General features: G+C 37.1%; 1 protein-coding gene across 2 annotated transcripts; it reads right to left on the reverse strand.

The window, feature by feature from the left end:
* Nucleotides 1–603: 603 nt before the first annotated feature.
* znf821 (zinc finger protein 821) lies at nt 604–15,443 on the reverse strand. 2 transcript variants are annotated; one of them, XM_051114734.1, is made up of 6 exons: nt 15,026–15,443; nt 6,675–6,806; nt 6,371–6,483; nt 4,686–4,784; nt 3,368–3,531; nt 604–3,273 (listed from the first exon to the last, which is right to left on the reverse strand). In XM_051114734.1, the coding sequence occupies exons 1-6, from the start codon at nt 15,063–15,065 to the stop codon at nt 2,496–2,498; spliced, it is 1,326 nt and encodes a 441-aa protein (XP_050970691.1). In that variant the 5' UTR covers nt 15,066–15,443; the 3' UTR covers nt 604–2,495. The 2 variants fall into 2 exon arrangements, with proteins under 2 accessions (XP_050970691.1, XP_050970692.1); XM_051114735.1 differs by having other exon boundaries at nt 15,013–15,443.
* Between the last annotated feature and the right edge of the window lie 3,955 nt (nt 15,444–19,398).

Below are 19,398 nucleotides of genomic sequence, written 5' to 3' on the forward strand. Positions count from 1 at the left end.
AAATATAAAACCAAAGCACAACTTTCCAGTGACAAAGGCAACAGTTTGAATTTGTACACAACTTATGTTGCCGTAGAGATCGAGCACACACTAAGTGCCTCAACATTAACAACAAGCATTCCCAGGTCCAGTGCGGGAGCACACTGGTTTAAAGAGGTAACATACACATTATACAGTACAGTGACAGCAGCAGAGGGCAGAGACTGGTTTGCTAGATGCGTAATATCCATATCGACATTTTGGCTCAGGTGAAGAGTTTAAACAAGTTTGCAGTCTGAACAAGAGGAAAGAAAGGCCAATGTGACCAGTAAAGGTGAGTAAAAGGTAGTATATGAGCTGAGAAGGAGGTGATGATAATGAAGAACAAGGACGAGGAGGTCTCCTGCTCCTCTGTGTTCTCAGGCCGTGAGGATGCCGGTGATCCACACCATCCCTGAGTTCCTAGACAAATATCAACCCGTGTAGCACTGTGATAGGTATAAAGCCTTTGGGAGGTCAGAGAAGTGTGTTTGAATGTGCTTTGAAACGGATACTTCAACAGTACATCCGCAGAAATGACCTTCCTCTTTAAAAAAAAAAAAAAAAAAAAAAAAAAAAGGACAAAGTTTTCAATAGTGGCCCTGTCCCACATGGCACCCTCAGCCCTTGAAGTCCTTCTTGGAGTCCATACTTTAGTGATATAATGCCATAGACTTTCAGGTAGCAGTCTGTTTCCAAAGTACGCACCAGTCCGGGCTCAACTAAAGGGTGTGCTTAGGGACACAAGGGCCAGGAAAGTGGTATCCTTGGAAATCTTGACAAGTATGGTCTCTGCATAAGGAAAGACCACAAGACCGCAAGCCCAAGTAGATGTCAGCATTTGGGTTAGCGGTACTCAAACAGCGTTTAAATGAAGTGTTATCGTTTCGATGAACATGTACAGCAGGGGTGCCCAAACTCCTGGAGGGCTGGTGTCCTGCAGATTTTAGCTCCAACCCTAAATAGACACACCTGAACCAGCTCTTACTCAGCATAAAAAACTTCCCAGAAGGTGTGCAGAGGCAAGTTGGAGCTAAACTCTACAGGACACCGGCCCTCCAGGACCGAGTTTGGGCACCCCTTATGTAGAGCAATGATTAAACCTGGGGTGTCCAATCTTGCTCCAGAAGGGTCACCTCCATGGAGAGTTTTGTTCCAGTTCAAGTAACCCTGAATACCTTGATTAGATGGTTCAGGGGTGACTTCTGGAGAATGAATCCTCCAGGAGCAAGGTTGGACACCCCTGGTCTAGATTATGTGTTGGCATAGGGAATATTGAGCCAGTGTGTGGACTTGCACAGCCCCTGTGGTTCCGGTCGAGGCCACAGGTGTGACAAGGCCATGCAAAGATCCCATGGTGAGGTAGTTGGTTCTGTGAGTATGAGCTAGTAGTGACCCAATCTTGGGTCCTGGGAGGTGAGCCATAGTTGCAGGTAAACTCCAACCTTTTAGACTGGCAATTTTGAACAGTAGGCTGAGTGTGGAGTGTGGCTACACGTCTCACTCCTGTCACTGTAGGTCCGTGTGCAAACAGAGAACCTCCTTCTGGAAGGATCTCACTGCTCTCAAGAAAGACGGCTATAAGTCCGAGCCTTGAAAACAAAGTAGACAAGTTTCCTAAAACATGCTTACAGAGAATGTCTGTGAATGTCGGAATTTCTTAAAGTTCAGTTAATTATGCAAGTCAGTTTATGTTACAGAAATCCATAAAGGGGCGTTCACACTGACAGCTTTTAAATCACTGGAGCTTGGCAAGTCATAGTGGTTTTTGTCGCTAGTATGTGTCCCTACTTGACTGGTGGTGATTTTTTTTTTTTTTTTTTAAGGGGACACCAGTGCTGCAGAATCATCTTTCCTTTTTCTGACTACCAGATTGGGGACATCATCTGCATGATCTTAGTCGCTTGTAGGTGTCAGTACTTGACTGGTGGTGTTTTTTTTTAGGGGACACCGGTGCTGCAGAATCGTCTTTCCTCTTCTGACTACCAAATGGGAAAATCATCTGCATGATGCCTGCTCTTCTTTTCACTGAGATCGTAGTTAAAGGGATGAGGCCCCTAGAGGGGTTCAGTGTAGTCTACTAAACATTGCCAAGCTCTAGTTTTCATAAGGTTTATTTCTTCTTGCTGTTGACTCTAATCCACCACCCTTAGGGGTTCTAAGCAATTGCTTGCCTTGACTATCCTGTAGAACCATTTCTGTACTCAAATGCGATATTCAAGTGTATCAGGCAGCGGATCATGTGAGCTTTGCAGTCTATACTTCCACTGGCAGTTGCCATGTGTGTTGCTGCCTATCTTGCAACTCATGATCTTTCTTCTTGTTGAAAATGAATGTCATCTGGTGCCTACGTCACTGCAAATCGCTGTCAGGGTGCGCATCTTCTTGATACTGCAAGACCATAACTTTTTCATCACAGTTCTGGTCAGGAAAGAATGGCAAATTCTTTTCAAATGTTGGGTTGAGAGGTGTGCTTGTTAGGGAAGTTTCATAAACAGTCCATTGTCCATGGAAGGGACGGACATGGGGAAGGAAAACTGGAATAGACTCATATCAGCGGTGAGGGCAGCCATCGCAGCAGGGTCGTGCTCAATCTGGTTTCTCAACGATGGGTCGATCTTCTCCAAGCGCCGCTTTAGCCTCTTTGCCTCCCGCTCACGGATAAGCCGTGCCTGCCTCTTCTCGGGTGTCTCGTTGGCCCGTTTGAGTCGCATAGCCTCCCGGTCTCGCTGCAGACGACGTGCTCGTTGTTCGTCCGTCTCCTGCATCCTTTGCAGCCGCTTCGCCTCACGGTCTCGTAAGCGGCGCATCTCCCGCTCTTCCGGTGTCTCGCATGCCCGCTTGGTCTTCTTGGCCGTTCGCTCCCGTTCAAGCCGCTGCATCCGTACCTCTACGGGTTCATTTTTCCTACGGATCGCCCATTTCCGCATGGACGGCGACTGGGCGTCCACAAGCTGCTGGTAGGCTACGCAGCTGTTGCAGACCAACAAAACCCCAGCCGGGTACACGGGCATAGAGTTCATGAGGTCTGGAAGAGGCGGAAGTCCTGCGCTGGGAGGACTGAGGCTGTCAGAGAGTGAGGGGAGAGAATGCGCAGAAGGGAGAAGTCCGTCTGGCAATGAGTTCAGTACAGGACCAGAATTTGCATTGGGGTTGGTCATGGTGCTTCTGGGTAGAGAGTTGGACATGGCACAGGCCTCACCCTCACTGTTGATCTCTATACTGCTTGTGTCGAGGAACTCCTTTAACTTTTCCCTACAGTTTCAGACCAGAAAACAGTTAGAGCAGTTAGAAACAACAATGAAGCTCAGCATCCTGGTAAAGTAGTGTCTTGAGTTAAAGAGCTGACCTGTTGAAGTTGTTGGTGTCTGTGAAGTGAGCCCCACATACGGCACAGTTGGACAGTCGGTCCTCTGAATGGATGAGGAGATGGCGACCAAGAGAGCCTGGAGAACTGAGAGCTCGTCCACAAACTGGACAGACGTAACTCTTGCTGCCACCCACAGCTGTGTGCTGTTTACAAGTAAGACAAAGAGATTTAATACATAGATTCTTTGTCCAATAACTTGTCATTATTTACTCAACCTCATGTTGTTCCAAACCCATATGACTTTGTCTTCTGGACAATTTTAAAGCAATGTTTACAAGCAATTACAAGATTCAAAAAGGGTGCAAATGTAAACTTAAAATTTAAGGCAGTCTCCCTTTATTGTAAACGGTATGGAATCCAAGAGTGTCCAATCCTCCTAGAGGGTCACTGTCCTACAGAATTTAGCTCCAACCCCAATTAAACACACCTGAACCAGCAAATCAAGGTCTTACTAGGCATACTAGAAACTTCTAGGCAGGTGTGTTGAGGCAAGTTGGAACTAAACTCTGCAGGACACCCGACCTCCGGGACCAAGTTTGGACACCCCTTGGACAGGTTTGAAATGGCATACGATTGAGTGAATGAATGAAAGAATTTTTGATCTCGAATTTAAGGCTAGAATACTTTAAGCAACTTTTGCATAGATTTTTGCTTGATTTTCAGTCTAGAGGAGTTGATGCTAGTTGCCAAAAATCAGAGCCAGTCTGCAAATTTTGGCGAGCCAAAGAAATATTTCACAGAAATTTTGTAGTGTACGACTGACAATTTTTTCGCTACAGATTTGGATGCCATCCAGTCTAAGGATATAAAACAAGTTTTAAGTCAATTTTAGTAAAAATACAGAACCTTTAGGTGTGCTTTGCAATCTGCACATTATTGACGAGCTCCTAATGTAGTTTGAGTGATCTGATCACAAAACGTTTTGGACCTCAGTACTTAGTATTTAGCACTGTCCACTTGTTATTGGGTCAACCAAGATATGAAGAGTTCAGATGCAAAAGCCTCTAAATCCATCTGATGTATTTCTTTAAAATAAGCATTTCTTTCTGGCTATTTTGTATAGGTTTCTATATAAGTACTGGTACTTCTGATTGGGTTGAGGCTGGAATTTAGCGAGTTTGAAGTAAAAGCATTTGATGGACGTATAATGTATGTCAGGAGCATTCACTCAGTATCATTATCTCAGTTTTGACCGAGATAGCTTTTAGCTGGTTTTGCATCTGAACTCTTCATATTTTAATAACAGGTGTAAAAAGAGTCTAAAAGATACAATAGGCATTGGTTGTGGTGTCCTCACCTGGTAGACGTGTGCGATGAGCTGATCTGGGCTATTGAACTCCAGGGAACAAAGAGGACATGCAAAACTGCTGCCCTGGTCTGTCCCCTCCTCGTTCTCCTAACAGACATAATGCACCAACAAACAGTTAAAATAATGGCCAAATTTAGAGTTAACAAGGTCTTACAGTCTGAAACGTAGTGTAATATCTTTTTTTTATATAGTATGATTGCACATGAGTGACTATTCCCTGAATCTGCTAATGACTGTAACTGTGGATGACTGATGCGGCACTGGCGTGGTGTGGCAGACAAATGAATGCATAAGCCCTCGTGACTCATTCCAACTGTCGTGTCAACTGGGTTGCTATAGAGCCATGAGTCACCCTACAAAAATATCTATCGACCCTTAAAGATGCCAACAATCGTTGAGGTAGGATGACAAAGAATGTTGTCATGCTTTTCACCTCAATTATATGAAGTCACACAGACTTGTAAATAAAAAGACTGTCAGGTACAGTGACCTTTAAAAGCTCCACATGCTTAATTTGTTCAATTATCAATTCAGCATGAAAATCTGCTAAAAAAACAAATTATTTTTGTATTAAAATAAAAACTGTTTTTGATAACTCTTGAAAAAATTCTTATTGATGGAAAGCATAAGCTATCAGTACATTACCTTGATGTATACATACAATGATTGTACTTTACAATATAAATATTTTATGCTTAGATGAATGGGACAAAATCTATGGAAGCCCGTTTCTGCCACTGAATCAAAAATAATAAAAGGTATTTGCGACTTTTAATCTCACAATTCTGACCTTTTTTCTTAGAATTGTAATATAAACTAGCAATTCTGATATATAAAAGTTTTTTTCAGAATTGTGAGTTTGTATCTCACAGTTGTGACCTTATAACAGGCAATTGCAAGTTTATATCTCACAATTCTGAGAAAAAAAAATCAGAATTGCAAGGAAAAAAGTCAAAATTCTGAGTTTACATATTGCAATTCTGACTTTCTCGCAATTGTGAGTTTATATTACACAATTCTGAGGAAAAAAGTCTGAATTGTGAGTTTATATATCGCAATTCTGACTTTATAACTGACAATTGCGAGTTTATATCTGACAATTCTGAGAAAAAAAATTTGAATTCTGAGTTTATATCTCACAATTCTGACTTTCTCGCAATTGTGAGTTTATATCTTGCAATTCTGAGAAAAAATCCAAATTGCGAGAAAAAAGCCAGAATTGTGAGTTTTTATCTTGTAATTCTGACTTCATAACTCACAAATGCGAGTTTACATCAGAGTTTACATTGCAAGGAAAAAATAACAGAATTGCACGTTTATATCTCAAAATTCTGTGAAAAAAGATTATATCTCGCAATTTGGATTTTTTTTCTTCTCAGAATTGTGTGATATAAACTTGCAAATGCAAGTGATAAAGTCAGAATTGTGAAAAATCTTTTAGTTGAGGTAAAGTAAAGTTAAAGTTAAGGTTAGAATATTTTTAAATACATTTTCCAATCTATTTGTGAATCATTAAAATGAAAGAACTGTTCAAGGTTAAGTTATTCTACCTGTGAGAAACTGGGTTGTCTGAGCATTGTCTGTGACAATGCTGTCATGCAAATCATGATAACATAAGAATGCGAGATAATCACCCAACAATCTACTTCTTACATTAAACCTCCGTCACTCACCTCTTTGACGTCATCATGTAGTATAGGGCATTGGCTGCTCTTATTACTCGTCATGCTGTCATCAGCAGAGGCATTTGAGGAGTCGTCTTTATCAAAATCACTATCACCGTCGTCTGGCAGCATGAGGGAAAAAAGTTCATAATGTTATCAATGCCTGCATTGTAGGTCACCTTGCAGTAGATTCAATAGTACAATCACAGCTGTCGTCTTAGTTTTTAATATTTTGTGTGCAGTAAGCAAATATATAAATAATTTCACAGACGGACACGCAGTCGTGAGTTGCCTCTGAAGCCGTGTAGCTCACCACTTGTGCTGTCTTGCTCTTCAGGTTCTTGTGAGTTGTTGCTATGGCATTCACCGTCCTCAATGAAGTCATCTCTAGCATCCATCTCAAAAGTGTGCTGTGGGCCGGACAACCCAGTCGTGTGAAAAGGCCCTAAGAGTGAAACGACATGCTCAGTGAAAATGCCACTATATTCCAAACTCATTATTGAGGCATTGCTAGGGTATACTGAAAGTTTTATTGCATTTTTAGTCATTGCATACAGGTCCAAGTCGGGTCGCAGTGTTTTGTTTTGTTTTTTTTTTGGCCAAAAATATATGTAATATTTGATGGATCATACATGACTGTAACACAAACCTGTGGAACAAAAAAGAAAAAGAAGGAATCTTTGGAACACATTAAAGGCGAAGTTCACTTCAAGAACAAAAATTTACAGATAGTGTACTAATGTCTTTCTTTCTTCGGTAGTAAAGAAATGTTTTTTTGAGGAAAAATTTCAGGATTTCTCTCCATGTAATGGACTTCTATGGTGCCCCCAATTTGAACTTCCAAAATGCAGTTTAAATGCAGCTTCAAAGGGCTCTAAACGATTCCAGCCGAGGAAGAAGGGTCTTATCTAGTGAAATGATTAAAAAAAACAAAACAAAAAAAAAAAATGTACAGTTTATATACTTTTTAACCTCAAATGCTGGTCCAGCTTTGTGTTAACTGTTTTTTCCGGTCATGACAGTTAGGGTACGTCTAAAAACTCCCGTCTCATTTTCTCCTCCAACTTCAAAATCGTTTTACATTGCTGTTTTACCTTTTTTTTTTTTTTTTTTTTTTTTTTTTTGTAAAAAGGGTGTTTGATCTTCGCATGTTCACTTTGTAAACTCTGGGTCGGTACTACTGCAGCAATTTAGGACAATTTTGAAGTTGGAGGACAAAACGAGATGGGAGTTTTCAGATGTACTGTACTGTAACTGTCACGACCTGAAAAAAACAGTGCACGCAGATCTAGACAAGATGAGCATTTGAGGTTAAAAAGTATATAAATTGTACTAATTTTTTTTTTTTTTTTGATAAAAATAACCAATCATTTCGCTAGTTAAGACTCTTAATCCTTGGCTGGGATTGTTTTGAGCCCTTTGAAGCTGCATTTAAACTGAATTTTGGAAGTTCCAACTCAGGGGCACCATAGAAGTCCATTATATAGAGAAAAATCCTGAAATATTTTCCTCAAAAAACAATTTCTTTCTGACTGAAGAAAGAAAGACACGAACATCTTGGATGACAAGGGAGGTGAGTACATTCTGTACATTTTTGTTAATATGAACTAACAATGAAAATAGCATTTATTAATCTTAATCTTACTGTTAGTCAATGCATTAACTAATGGGACGTTACTGTAAAGTGTAACTGTTTGGTTCATGTATATAAGGCATTATACATGCATTATAATGAATACTCTTATAATGCATTATGAATACAAGCTTCATAGAAAGCGTTACCAAAAAGAATCCTAGAAGCACTGTTTTGAACACATCAAAAAGCCCGAATCTGAATAATTCTCACTTCGATTTTGAATTTCAAAGACAAGACAGACCGTATCGGCAACAGAGGTCAGAGCTGCGGTGGTGTTGTGTGATCGGAACAATAGTTGATGCTGCATTAACACATTACAAACACGCACACTCCACCTCACGCTCACCAACCCCCACGTTACACGCTCAACTCCACATACACTGCAGTCCCAGAGGAAACAGCCTGCATCTCCTGTGCGCCGAGTCCGTGCCTCTAATGTGAGAATCATCTCCTCCAGAAGCACTTCATACGCCCACACGGAGATGCTTTTCCCTCTGCATGCATCCCATTACTCCATTACTGCCATCTACCAAACACCTTCTGCAAGGCTGCTTTCATCAACAGCAACCAGTGTATGAATAAACCAGATTTTAATGCTTTCTAATCAAAGTGCTATCATTCTGGGAGGTCAGCGGGGTGTTGCTATCGTCTTCATAATGGTTGTAAACGTGTTGCTACGCGGTTGATACAGGCTTAGTCTCAGATATGCCTCTCTGGAATTTTTACCACCTGTTTTATCATTCTTTGGGCAAAAATTGATTAGATCTGATCTAAAAGTAGCACCTGATTACCTAATACTGTTTCCAGGTCTACTCTGTTTCCATTTCAGCTGTTTATAAGCACTATTATTTCATACCCTTAAGCTAAACCTTTCAAAACATCAATATTGGAACAATTCAGTAAAGATGATTCTGGAACAATTTCAATATGGAGATCAAAATTTCATTAACTTACCAATGCAACCAAAATATAACATGAGCATTTAATCGAACTCCTGTATCTAACTGGGACATCGACAGCAAAGAAAGCACTTTAGTTTTTTAAATACACTCTTAAAAATAAAGGTTCGAAAAGGGTGTTTTTGCAATGATGTCATATTAGAACGTTTCAGTGAACAATTCCTAGAAGAACATTTTAAAAATCTAAAGAACCTTTTTTTGACTATAAAGAACCTTGTATGCATTTGAAAGGTTCCGTGGATGTCCAAGGTTCTTTATAGAACCATTGATACCGATAAAGAACCTTTATTTTTAAGAGTGTAAGATAAATCATATAGAGGAATACAAAATGGGGGGGGGAATCAATTCAAGATCATCAGTCGTCTGATGACAGCTCTTCAGTGGCTTGTGCAATGACAAATCTTTCAGTCTTCTCTGCTCTCTAATACGTGCAATTGTAGTATCCCTATTATAACACGGACAACAAAATGAAGTACTCCAGTTGTTGAAAAAAAAAAATACATTTATACAGAAAAGGCAATTTTTTACACATTGCATCAATATATTGTTATTTGATCGATGCATTGATCCATATCTGTGAGATTTTCTAATAGTTGACCCAAAAACAAATCTGCCATCGTGTACTCACTCTCATGTCATTTCAAACCTGTATGACTTCTCTGCTGAACACAAACAAAAGAGATTTTTTAAAGAATGTTGGTAACCAAACACTTCTAGTGACCATTAATTTCCATTGTATACTTCTAAAAATAATTTTTCTCCTTTTTTTAGCCATTGATGATTCCATGAAGAACCACTGAAGGATTAGTTCACCCAAAAATGAAAATTTTGTCATTACTCCAAACTTGGAACTACTCGTTCCAAACTTGTAAGACCTTTGTTTATCTTCGGAGCACAAATTAAGAGATTTTTGATGAAATCCAAAAGCTTTCTGAATGCAACTACCATGTTCAAGGTCCAGAAATGTAGTAAGTACATCAATAAAATAGTCCATCTTACACCAATGGTTCAACCGTAACGTTATGAAGCTACAAGAACACTCAAGTGCACAAAAAAAAAAAATAATAATCATTTCTGTGCGTGGTGCTGTTAACGCATGAGCCGCCATTTTGATGTAGAACGTCCATCTCTCTTCGTTCTTCGTCTGTTTGTTCTGCTTCAAATAAGTAAGGCTGGCCAAAGAATAACAATGTCCTTGCTACCTTTCTGAGCCTTGAATGTATCAGTCGCATTGCTGTCTAAGAAGGTCCAGAAAGCTCTCAGATTTCATCAAAAATATCTTAATTTGTGTTATGAAGATGAACAAAAGTCCTACGGGTTTTGAATGACATTAGGGTTAGTAATCAATGACAGAATTTGCATTTTTTTGAGTGAACTATCCTAATGTTTTTTGCAGCAATGTCAAAGAACCAATTTGAGTTCTCTAAAGAATCTTTCAGTGAACAGATCTTAGAAAGACCATGGTTTTCTTTCTTTTTACTAATCTAAAGAAATTTTGCAATGCAAAGGTTCCATGGATGTTAAAGGTTGTTCTTGGAACAGCTTAAAGAACCTTTATTTTTAAGAGTGTGGAATCTTTCCATTCCACAAAAGGTTCTCTTTAGTGGAAAAAGTTTCTTTAGATTATTAAAGTTTTCTTTATTATATAACTTTTCACTGAAAGATTCTGTGGGGAATTTAAAAAAAGTTCTTTTATGGCATTGCTGAGAAAACTCTTTTTTTGAAATCTTCATTTTTAAGAGTGTACGGACGTTACAGATTCACATGGCAAAAAATAACTTTTATTTTTAAGAGTTTACAATGGAAATGAATGGTCACCAGAACTATTTGGTTACTAACATTCTTAAAAATATCTTCTGTTTGTGTTCAGCAGACGGCAGGTTTGGAACGACATGAAGATGAGTAAATAATGACCGAACTATCCCATAAGTCTATGTATGACCAATAGTAATAGTGATATTTGACTCAGCTCAAGGCTACAGATATAATTCATTCTATAATTACATGTAGAATTTGACAATGAAAAGAAATGAAATAGGTTTTTCTTTTTCCCAAAAACCCATACATGACTTTACATAGCTGCTTTGAAACAATCCATATTGTATAAAGTGCTATATAAATAAAAGTGATCTGCAGATATATGTGCATAAAATAGCATCTATGTTTGCTACTGTCCACCATGTTACCTTTACTGGGTAACACAGTTGACAGGTAACTTAGTTGACATTTTTAGTGTTTTGGGCCTATACTCAACATGAAAGCCTAGAACTACTGAGCACATGGTATATTTAGAAATATATTTTCATAAACAAAACATATGTTTTAGTAAACTTGTCTTGTTAAAATTTGCAGCAATAATATTTGTGTAACACTGTTGACAGTCAATTAATCCACTCTCGACATAGGTTTGCTAGTTTAACCAATATTAGGGGAAAGAGAGAGAACATAACTTCTAGTGTTTCATCCATGTGCTTTTAGAGACAATATCATCACACTGTGCAAATTAAGCGAGAATGGGACAAACCACTCCTTTTTGAAGGGGGTTTCTAGTGAGTAACTTTGTTGACAATGGTTTTTTGTACACAAACAAAACAAGTTATATCACTACAAACACTTTTTTGAAGCACACACCCAAATTTCTTGATAACCTAATCTAACTGAAGGCAAAACTATGAAATTAATTTATATTTGAGGTCATTTTCATGCTTACATGCAAAGTAGAATGAGCAACTTTACAAAATCAGACAGCTGAATAGCAGGGTTGTATGTGCATGTGATATGAACATCATTTTTGAACAAAAGATATGTGATTAGGAGAAATATAATTGTGTATTCAAAATATACTTCACGGACATGAGATGCACCCACAATTATAGAATGACCCATATATTGTTAGGCCAAGTTCAAACTGGACTACAATCTCCAGCAAGCTTTAGTTTACATTTAAGCTCAGACCATCTCCGGAATGCTTCCACCAAATGTTGTTTTCCCATCTGAAAAACAACAGCCGACGGATGTAATATTTCACATCCGCTACTAATCGCCAAAGGTTGACAAGAGTTTGCACCCTACTTTCCCAGCATCCTCAGGATGGTTTCTAAGGGTGTTTGGGAGCATCTGCAAGGACAGAAGACTTGCATGAGGGATATCAGTGTTAAACTAGGAGCGGATAGAACAGAGCGGCTCCACGGCAGTCAGCCCATGATTGATGTCAGCGCGTTTCCCTTCCCCCACTGCCAGTTCTGTCTGTACATCTGTCTCTCCACCCTCCCTCTGTCTTCTCCCTTCCATCCACCCTCGCTCCCCCCTCTGTGTGCCACTGTGATGTTATCTCAGAGTCTGTGTGTCTGTAGGCAGGAGGTGACGCAGTGTCTGTCTGAATCCAGACAAAGAGACAAACTCATCAGCCAACAGACACGAGAGAAAGGCTAAAGTCAGTGGAGGGGGGGTGGGAACACAACAGACAAAAAGAGACAAAACTTAACTCGGATGCCAAACAATGAGAGCGCTCCTGAATTCAAACCATCCCACAGCCTTTACAAACCCACCAGCCCAACAGAAAACACTACAAATCCTGAGAACGGGCAGGGGACGGGGCGCGCGCACCCTGTCTAGATTGGTGGGCTGGAAGAATAGTCATAGACAGGCATCTGATAAACCCAGACAAGCAATTCAGGCCTCACTTTGCCTAATTGACAAAAGCCAGGCATCAAGATCAGTCATACACGTTCCCATGGAGTAACATTTCCCATAGTGCGCCCCAGTGTGTCTGCAAGAGCCCCTATTGCAATTAACTATCACTTTGAAAAGACAACACCAAACATTTACAGTAACATCTCAGGCTGTACCTTTCATCAGCTCTGACGATCTTTAAATCAAAATATGGGACACAAAGTAGTTGCTGGAAATAGTAGAAAATAGCGTAGAATTTACTCCTAAAATGCTAGTGAATTTCACAAATGATTACAAAGAAACAGCAAGTAATACATTTTCAAGTAATGCATTAAAAAGCGAGTTACTTTTTTGTTCTTCAGTTATGACAGCTTAATAAAATATGAATTTTATACACCGCAAATTCCTGTTAAACAATCATTTTTCAATAATTCTGCAATGAAGACTCAGGACCTTTCAAAACATCTCTGAAAACTGTATAGACAAATGATTATTGTTGACAACTGCATCACTTTACACTGTGGATTATGCGTTCCTCAATAAAGAGATAACCCTGGACCACAAAACCAGTCTTAAGTAGCATGCATGTAGCATGCATTGTATGGGTCAAAATTATAGATTTTTTTTATGCCAAAAATCATTAAGATATTAAGTAAAGATCATGTTCCATGAATATATTTTGTATATTTCCTACCCTAAATATATTGAAACTTAATTTTTGATTGGTTATATGCATTCCTAAGAACTTAATTTGAACAACTTTAAAGGTGATTTTCTCAATAATTTGATTTTTTTGCATTCAAAAGTGGAATTCAATAACACTTCTAAATAATATGATGGCACGTCAAGGGCAACGCTGTATAACTCAGACTACTTGTTGTTCTGTCACTCCACTGTCTCTACAAGTAATAAAATAATCTTCAAACATTAAAAAGTTAAATTATTTCATGTCCATGTTTTTAATTACTGGTAAGTACTGTGTAATAAGCAATATAATGTAAGTCTGCACGTCAAACTAGATCTACAATTTACTCCGTTCGGGTTATTTATGACTGTACATTTTAATATTTTAATTTTATGCATTACTACAAAAATTTTTTTATGTTCCTACTAATGAAGTGAAATTTTTTATATATGTGAATGAACCAGTCTTAAGTTGAATGGGTATATTTGTAGCAATAGCCAAAAATAAACCGTATGGGTGAAAATTACGGATTTTTGTTTTATGCCAAAAATCATTTGGATATTAAGTACAGATCGTGTTCCATGAAGATATTTAGTAAATTTCCTACCATGAATATATTAAAACTTAATTTTTGATTAGTAATATGCATTGCAAAGAACTTCATTTGGACAACTTTAAAGTCACTTTTCTCAATATTTAGATTTTTTGCACCTTAAGATTCCAGATTTTCAAATAGTTGTATTTCGGCCAAATATTGTCCTATCCTAACAAAACCATACATTAATGGAAAGCTTATTTATTCCACTTCAAAAAATTGACTTGTTTAGACTTTTGACCAGTCTTAAGTCGCTGGGGTATATTTGTAGCAATAGCCAAAAATACGTTGTATGGGTCAAAATTATAGATTTTTATTTTATGGCAAAAATCATTAGGAAATTAAGATCATGTTCTATGAAGATATTTTGTACATTTCCAACTGTAAATATATCAAAACTTAATTTTTTATTAGTAATATGCATTGCAAAGAACTTCATTTGGACAACTTTAAAGTCAGTTTTCTCAATATTTTGATTTTTTGCACCTTAAGATTCCAGATTTTCAAATAGTTGTATTTCGGCCAAATATGGTCCTATCATAACAAACCATACATTAATGGAAAGCTTATTTATTCTGCTTCAGGTTTAGACTTTTGACTGGCTTTGTGGTCCAGGGTCACATATTATAATGCTGTCAAATCAATTAATCGAATCCAAAATATGTGTTTACATATGTGTGTGTACTTATATGTATATATATATATATATATATATATATATATATATATATATATATATATATATAAAGACCATTATTTAAGGCTACATGGTTTCAGTCTCCTCGCAAATATATCAGTGTGACATTAAAAGAAGTAAATGATTCAGTTCGTGGAGTCTCACAACAAACACTACGGGTTCGGGTATATAATCGGGTGTCTATCCTCCAGATTAGGTTTTAAACAAGCTGATACTGTGAACATATTGTGATGGAGTTTGTGGCCTCTGGCTGTTGTCCTCGTACAGTAAAATGCGGATGTAAGACTTGACGAAAGCAAACAACTCAATGGCACCCTGTATGATGACTGACCCGAGCTCACTATCACCTCCACGAGACACAAAGCCTGTTTTACGCGAACTAGTGAAATTAAAAGTGTTTACAATACCTGGGATACCTACAATTCACTTTGAAAGGGTTGGTCTGTTTGCGTCTTGACATATTATCCCCCACTCCCGGATGAAAAAAGTCGAATCTCTTCTTTGATCCGACTGATGTGGAGATGCTTTTGGCCAATCCAAGGGTTAATGTGTTAAAGCAGACAACAATCCCGTTAACAAAACGCTCCGAACGGGCAGAACTGAGCACTAGACGGCTACATTGGCCGGCGCGATTAGGTTCATTTGACTAAAAGAGAATAAAAGATCACTTTTGCGCAAACAGACATCTCGGTCTTGGTCGGCGATAGGAGCGCGTTCATGTCGATAGAGCTCGGTTTCCAAATATAAGAGACCGGGGAAAGATGTGGGGAGTTGATGTGAAAGCCTGCGCCACTGTAGCCGGGCAAATGCACTGCAGAGACTCTTCACCTACATGCATTTCAAGCGATGAGCTGAAGTGAGAAGAATGACTAATGTTATCATCTGCCTCCCACTGTCCGTGAACGAAACACGAAGGTTCCCATAGGGGGCGCTGTGCGGCTCAAAAAAACCTACTTAACCATTAAAATACCATGACATGTCAAGACGTGTTTTGTCTAGTTAGAAACATTTGGTCACGTGTGAACGTTAGCATTTATATATTCGAGTTTAAATGTATTTTATATACAAAGGAAAAAAGATCGCAATATTTTATTTAAGTAAATGTCTTAATTTCCGGGTCAACGCTGATTGGTTCGTCCGAACAGCGCTGAGAAAAGTAACAGTCGCCACGTGTGAATGCTTACGTTGAATCTTTGCTCTCTACTCCAAAATTATTTTATAAAAACAAAAATACGCTGATAGAGAATCCGTTTGTTGCATATGTGATGGACAGTTGTTTGTATAAAGCAAGAAAAATTAGTTTTAATGACCAAAATGTTTTATCTGCCTTATGAAGGCGACGAATTTCGCGTCACCGCAGTTGCGTCACAGCAGTTTTTCTCCACCCCCTTTTTAATCACAGGTTTTGCAAATTGCCTTTCTAGCAGTTTTTCAGTTTCTGTGATTGTAAGCCTGTTTGGTTTGTAAAAGAAACAACGAGACGCATTGTGGGATACACATACGTGGATGTGGAGGACAATGCCGTTTTTCATCAGGTTATATGTAGTAAAACAACAAATCTGTCTATCTATCTATGCTTTAGTAATGGGACTACTAAAGTACAGCATAAGATCAGATGAAGTGCTTATTAAAATGAAAAGAATCACACTTTTTACATGTAAATGTAGTGACCCTTAGTGACCCAAATGCAATAATGCACCCAAAGATGTTTGGGTACTATATGTGACCCTGGACCACAAAACCAGTCATAAGTGTCAATTTTTCGAAATTGAGCTTTATACATCATCTGAAAGCTGAATAAAGAAGCTTTCCATTGATGTATGGTTTGTTAGCATACAACAATATTTGACCGAGATACAGCTATTTCAGTATATGGAATCTGATGGGCCAAAAAAATCAAAATATTGAGAAAATCGCCTTTAAAGTTTTCCAAATTAAGTTCTTTGCAATGCATATTACTAATCAAAAATTAAGTTCTGATATATTTACGGTTGGAAATTTACAGAATATATTAATGGAACATGATCTTAATTTCCTAATGATTTTTGGCATAAAAGAAAAATCAATAATTTTGACCCATACAATGTATTTTTGGCTATTGCTACAAATATACCCAAGCGACTTAAGACTGGTTTTGTGGTCCAGGGTCACATATAATCAGAATGCATTAAATGCATTTGTTAATGTAGGTAAGTAGTACATGGCAAACTGTTGTGACGAGTACAAGCAATTCTTGTTTCATCTATTTTCTGCAGAGGTGTATTTTAGGCTCCACTGAAAACAGTTAATAAACTAACAGCTGAAACAATGAGGACAGTGACTGGGCATATCTAAAGTACGATCCACACGTGTGCCGTTTTACCTAAAATCTGCAGTTGAGGAAAAAGATCCCTGTGAGTAAACAGCCGTACTGGTCAAAATGATTAGATGTTGTCACCAGTCAATTATGGAAATAAAATTTTTGATCCTATTTTTTTTTTTTTTTTTTGGTAATACTGACTGCTTACTGTAAAAAGACTGCAAAGAATTTGAGTTATTTGCTGTGGACAATGAGAGGAAAAACTGTAATCACTGCTAATAATACAAAATATAATTATATATAAATAAATATAATAAAATGTAATCATAATCATTATTATATCAGAAACTCAATTCATTTGTTTTTTTCAATAACGTGACCCTGGAGCACAGAACCTAGTTATAAGTAGCACGGGTATATTTGTAGCAATAGCCAACAATACATATGGGTCAAAATTATCGATTTTTTTTTTTTTTTTTATGCCACAAATCATTCAAATATTAAGTAAAATCATGCTCCATGAAAATTTTGTAAATTTCCCACCGTAAGTATAGCAAAACTTAATTTTTTGATTAGTAATATGCATTGCTAAGAACTTCATTTGGACAACTTTAAAGGCGATTTTTTAAATAAATAACATTTTGATTTTTTGCACCCTCAGATTCCAGATTTTCAAATAGTTGTATCTCAGCCAAATATTGTCCTATCATAACAAATCATACAACATTTTTTTTTTTTTTTTTTTTTTAACTTAACCTTATGACTGGTTTTGTGGTCCAGGGTCACATATATAGGGTACATGTAATTCACATTATAGGTAGACAACAGGTGAAAAAGCTGTCAACTTAAAGTAAATAAATAAATAATCAATCAATCAATCAGTCTAGAGATTTTTTTGGAATAGTTTACTTTAGTGCATTGGCATGCTTAATTTTCCCATACCATATGAGTTGTGAAAATAGCTGTTTTTATATTTTAGGAAGATGGATCATTATATTTGGGGGTGTTAGTAGTAATAAAAGCCAATTATAACATTTTATATAACATAACATTATTATAAGATTTTGTATATAATTTGTCTATAATTGCATGCTTAATTTTCTCACACTACCAGTCAAAAGTTTCTGAACAGTAAGATTTTTAATGTTTTTAAAAGAAGTCTCTTCTGCTCAGCAAGCCTAAATTTATTTGATCCAAAGTACAGCAGAAACAGTAAAATTCTGAAATATTTTTACTATTTAAAATAACTGTTTTCTATTTAAATATATTTTAAAATGTAATTTATTCCTGTGATTTCAAAACTGAATTTTATCATCATTACTCCAGTCACAAATCATTCTAATATTCTAATTTGTTGCTAAAAAAAAACAAACAAAAAAAACTATTATTATGTTGAAAACAGCTGAGTAGAATATTTTCAAGTTTCTTTGATGAATAGAAGAACAGCATGTATCTAAAATAGAAATTTTGTATCGTTATAAATGTCTTTATCATCAAATTAAAGCACTGTTACTAAATAAAAGTAATAATTTCTATAATCCCCCCCCTCCTCATTACCATTTTACCAAATATACCATTTTTTAATTTAAATATTATTACAAAAGCTTCTTTTAATTTCAGATAAATGCTGATCTTTGAATAAATGTTTCTTGAACAGCAAATCAGCACAGAAGACATTTTAAGATCCATTCAAATAGAAAGCATTTATTTAAAGTTTTATTACAGTAAAATATTTCAGAATATAACTGCTTTTTCTGTATTTTGGATCAAATAAATCCAGGTTTGGTCTTAAAAAAACATTAAAAAACTAACTTTTTACTAATAGCGTATAAATAACGTTATAGCTAGGTTATCATATGTGACCCAGGATCACAAAACCAGTCATAAGGGTCATTTTTTCAAAATTGAGATTTATACATCATATGAACGCGAATAAGAAGCTTTTCACTGATGTATAGTTTGTTAGGATAGGACAATATTTGGCCGAGGTACAACTATTTAAAAATCAGGAATCTGAGGGTGCAAAAAAATCAAAATATTGAGAAAATCACCTTTAAAGTTCTTCAGATAATGTTCTTAACAATGTACATTACTAATCAAAAATTAGGTTTTCATACATTTACAGTAGGAATTTTACAAAATATCTTAATGGAACATGATCTTTACTTAATTTCCTAATGATTTTTGCCATAAAAGAAAAATCAATAATTTTGACCCATACAATGTATTTTTGGCTATTGCTACAAATATACCCCAGCGACTTAAGACTGGTTTTGTGGTCCAGGGTCACATATTAGGGTCTTAACATCAGTTCCTGTTCCAGAAGGAGTGATCATTACGACACTTGTAGGAAACCTCTGTAGTGCCAAACTTCACCGCAAAATTACTCCTCAGGGCGACCGAACGACCCCTGGCTTACTGAAGAGAACCAGTTCAGTGACTCCCAAAGGAAGTGCCACAACATTGCACGGTGACGTCATCACTGACTGCCACG

Source organism: Labeo rohita, chromosome 7 (assembly GCF_022985175.1).
Source record: "Labeo rohita strain BAU-BD-2019 chromosome 7, IGBB_LRoh.1.0, whole genome shotgun sequence".
Classification (NCBI taxonomy): Eukaryota; Metazoa; Chordata; class Actinopteri; order Cypriniformes; family Cyprinidae; genus Labeo; species Labeo rohita.

Excerpts from the sequence above, each read along its gene's own strand:
- znf821 (XM_051114734.1), bottom strand. The coding sequence starts at position 15,065 with ATGTCAAGACGCAAACAGACCAACCCTTTCAAAGTGAATT. Across the intron at positions 6,807-15,025 it reads CAACCCTTTCAAAGTGAATT|GGCCTTTTCACACGACTGGG; the intron begins GTAGGTATCCCA and ends TTTCACTCTTAG. Across the intron at positions 3,532-4,685 it reads TCATCGCACACGTCTACCAG|CACACAGCTGTGGGTGGCAG; the intron begins GTGAGGACACCA and ends ACTTGTAAACAG.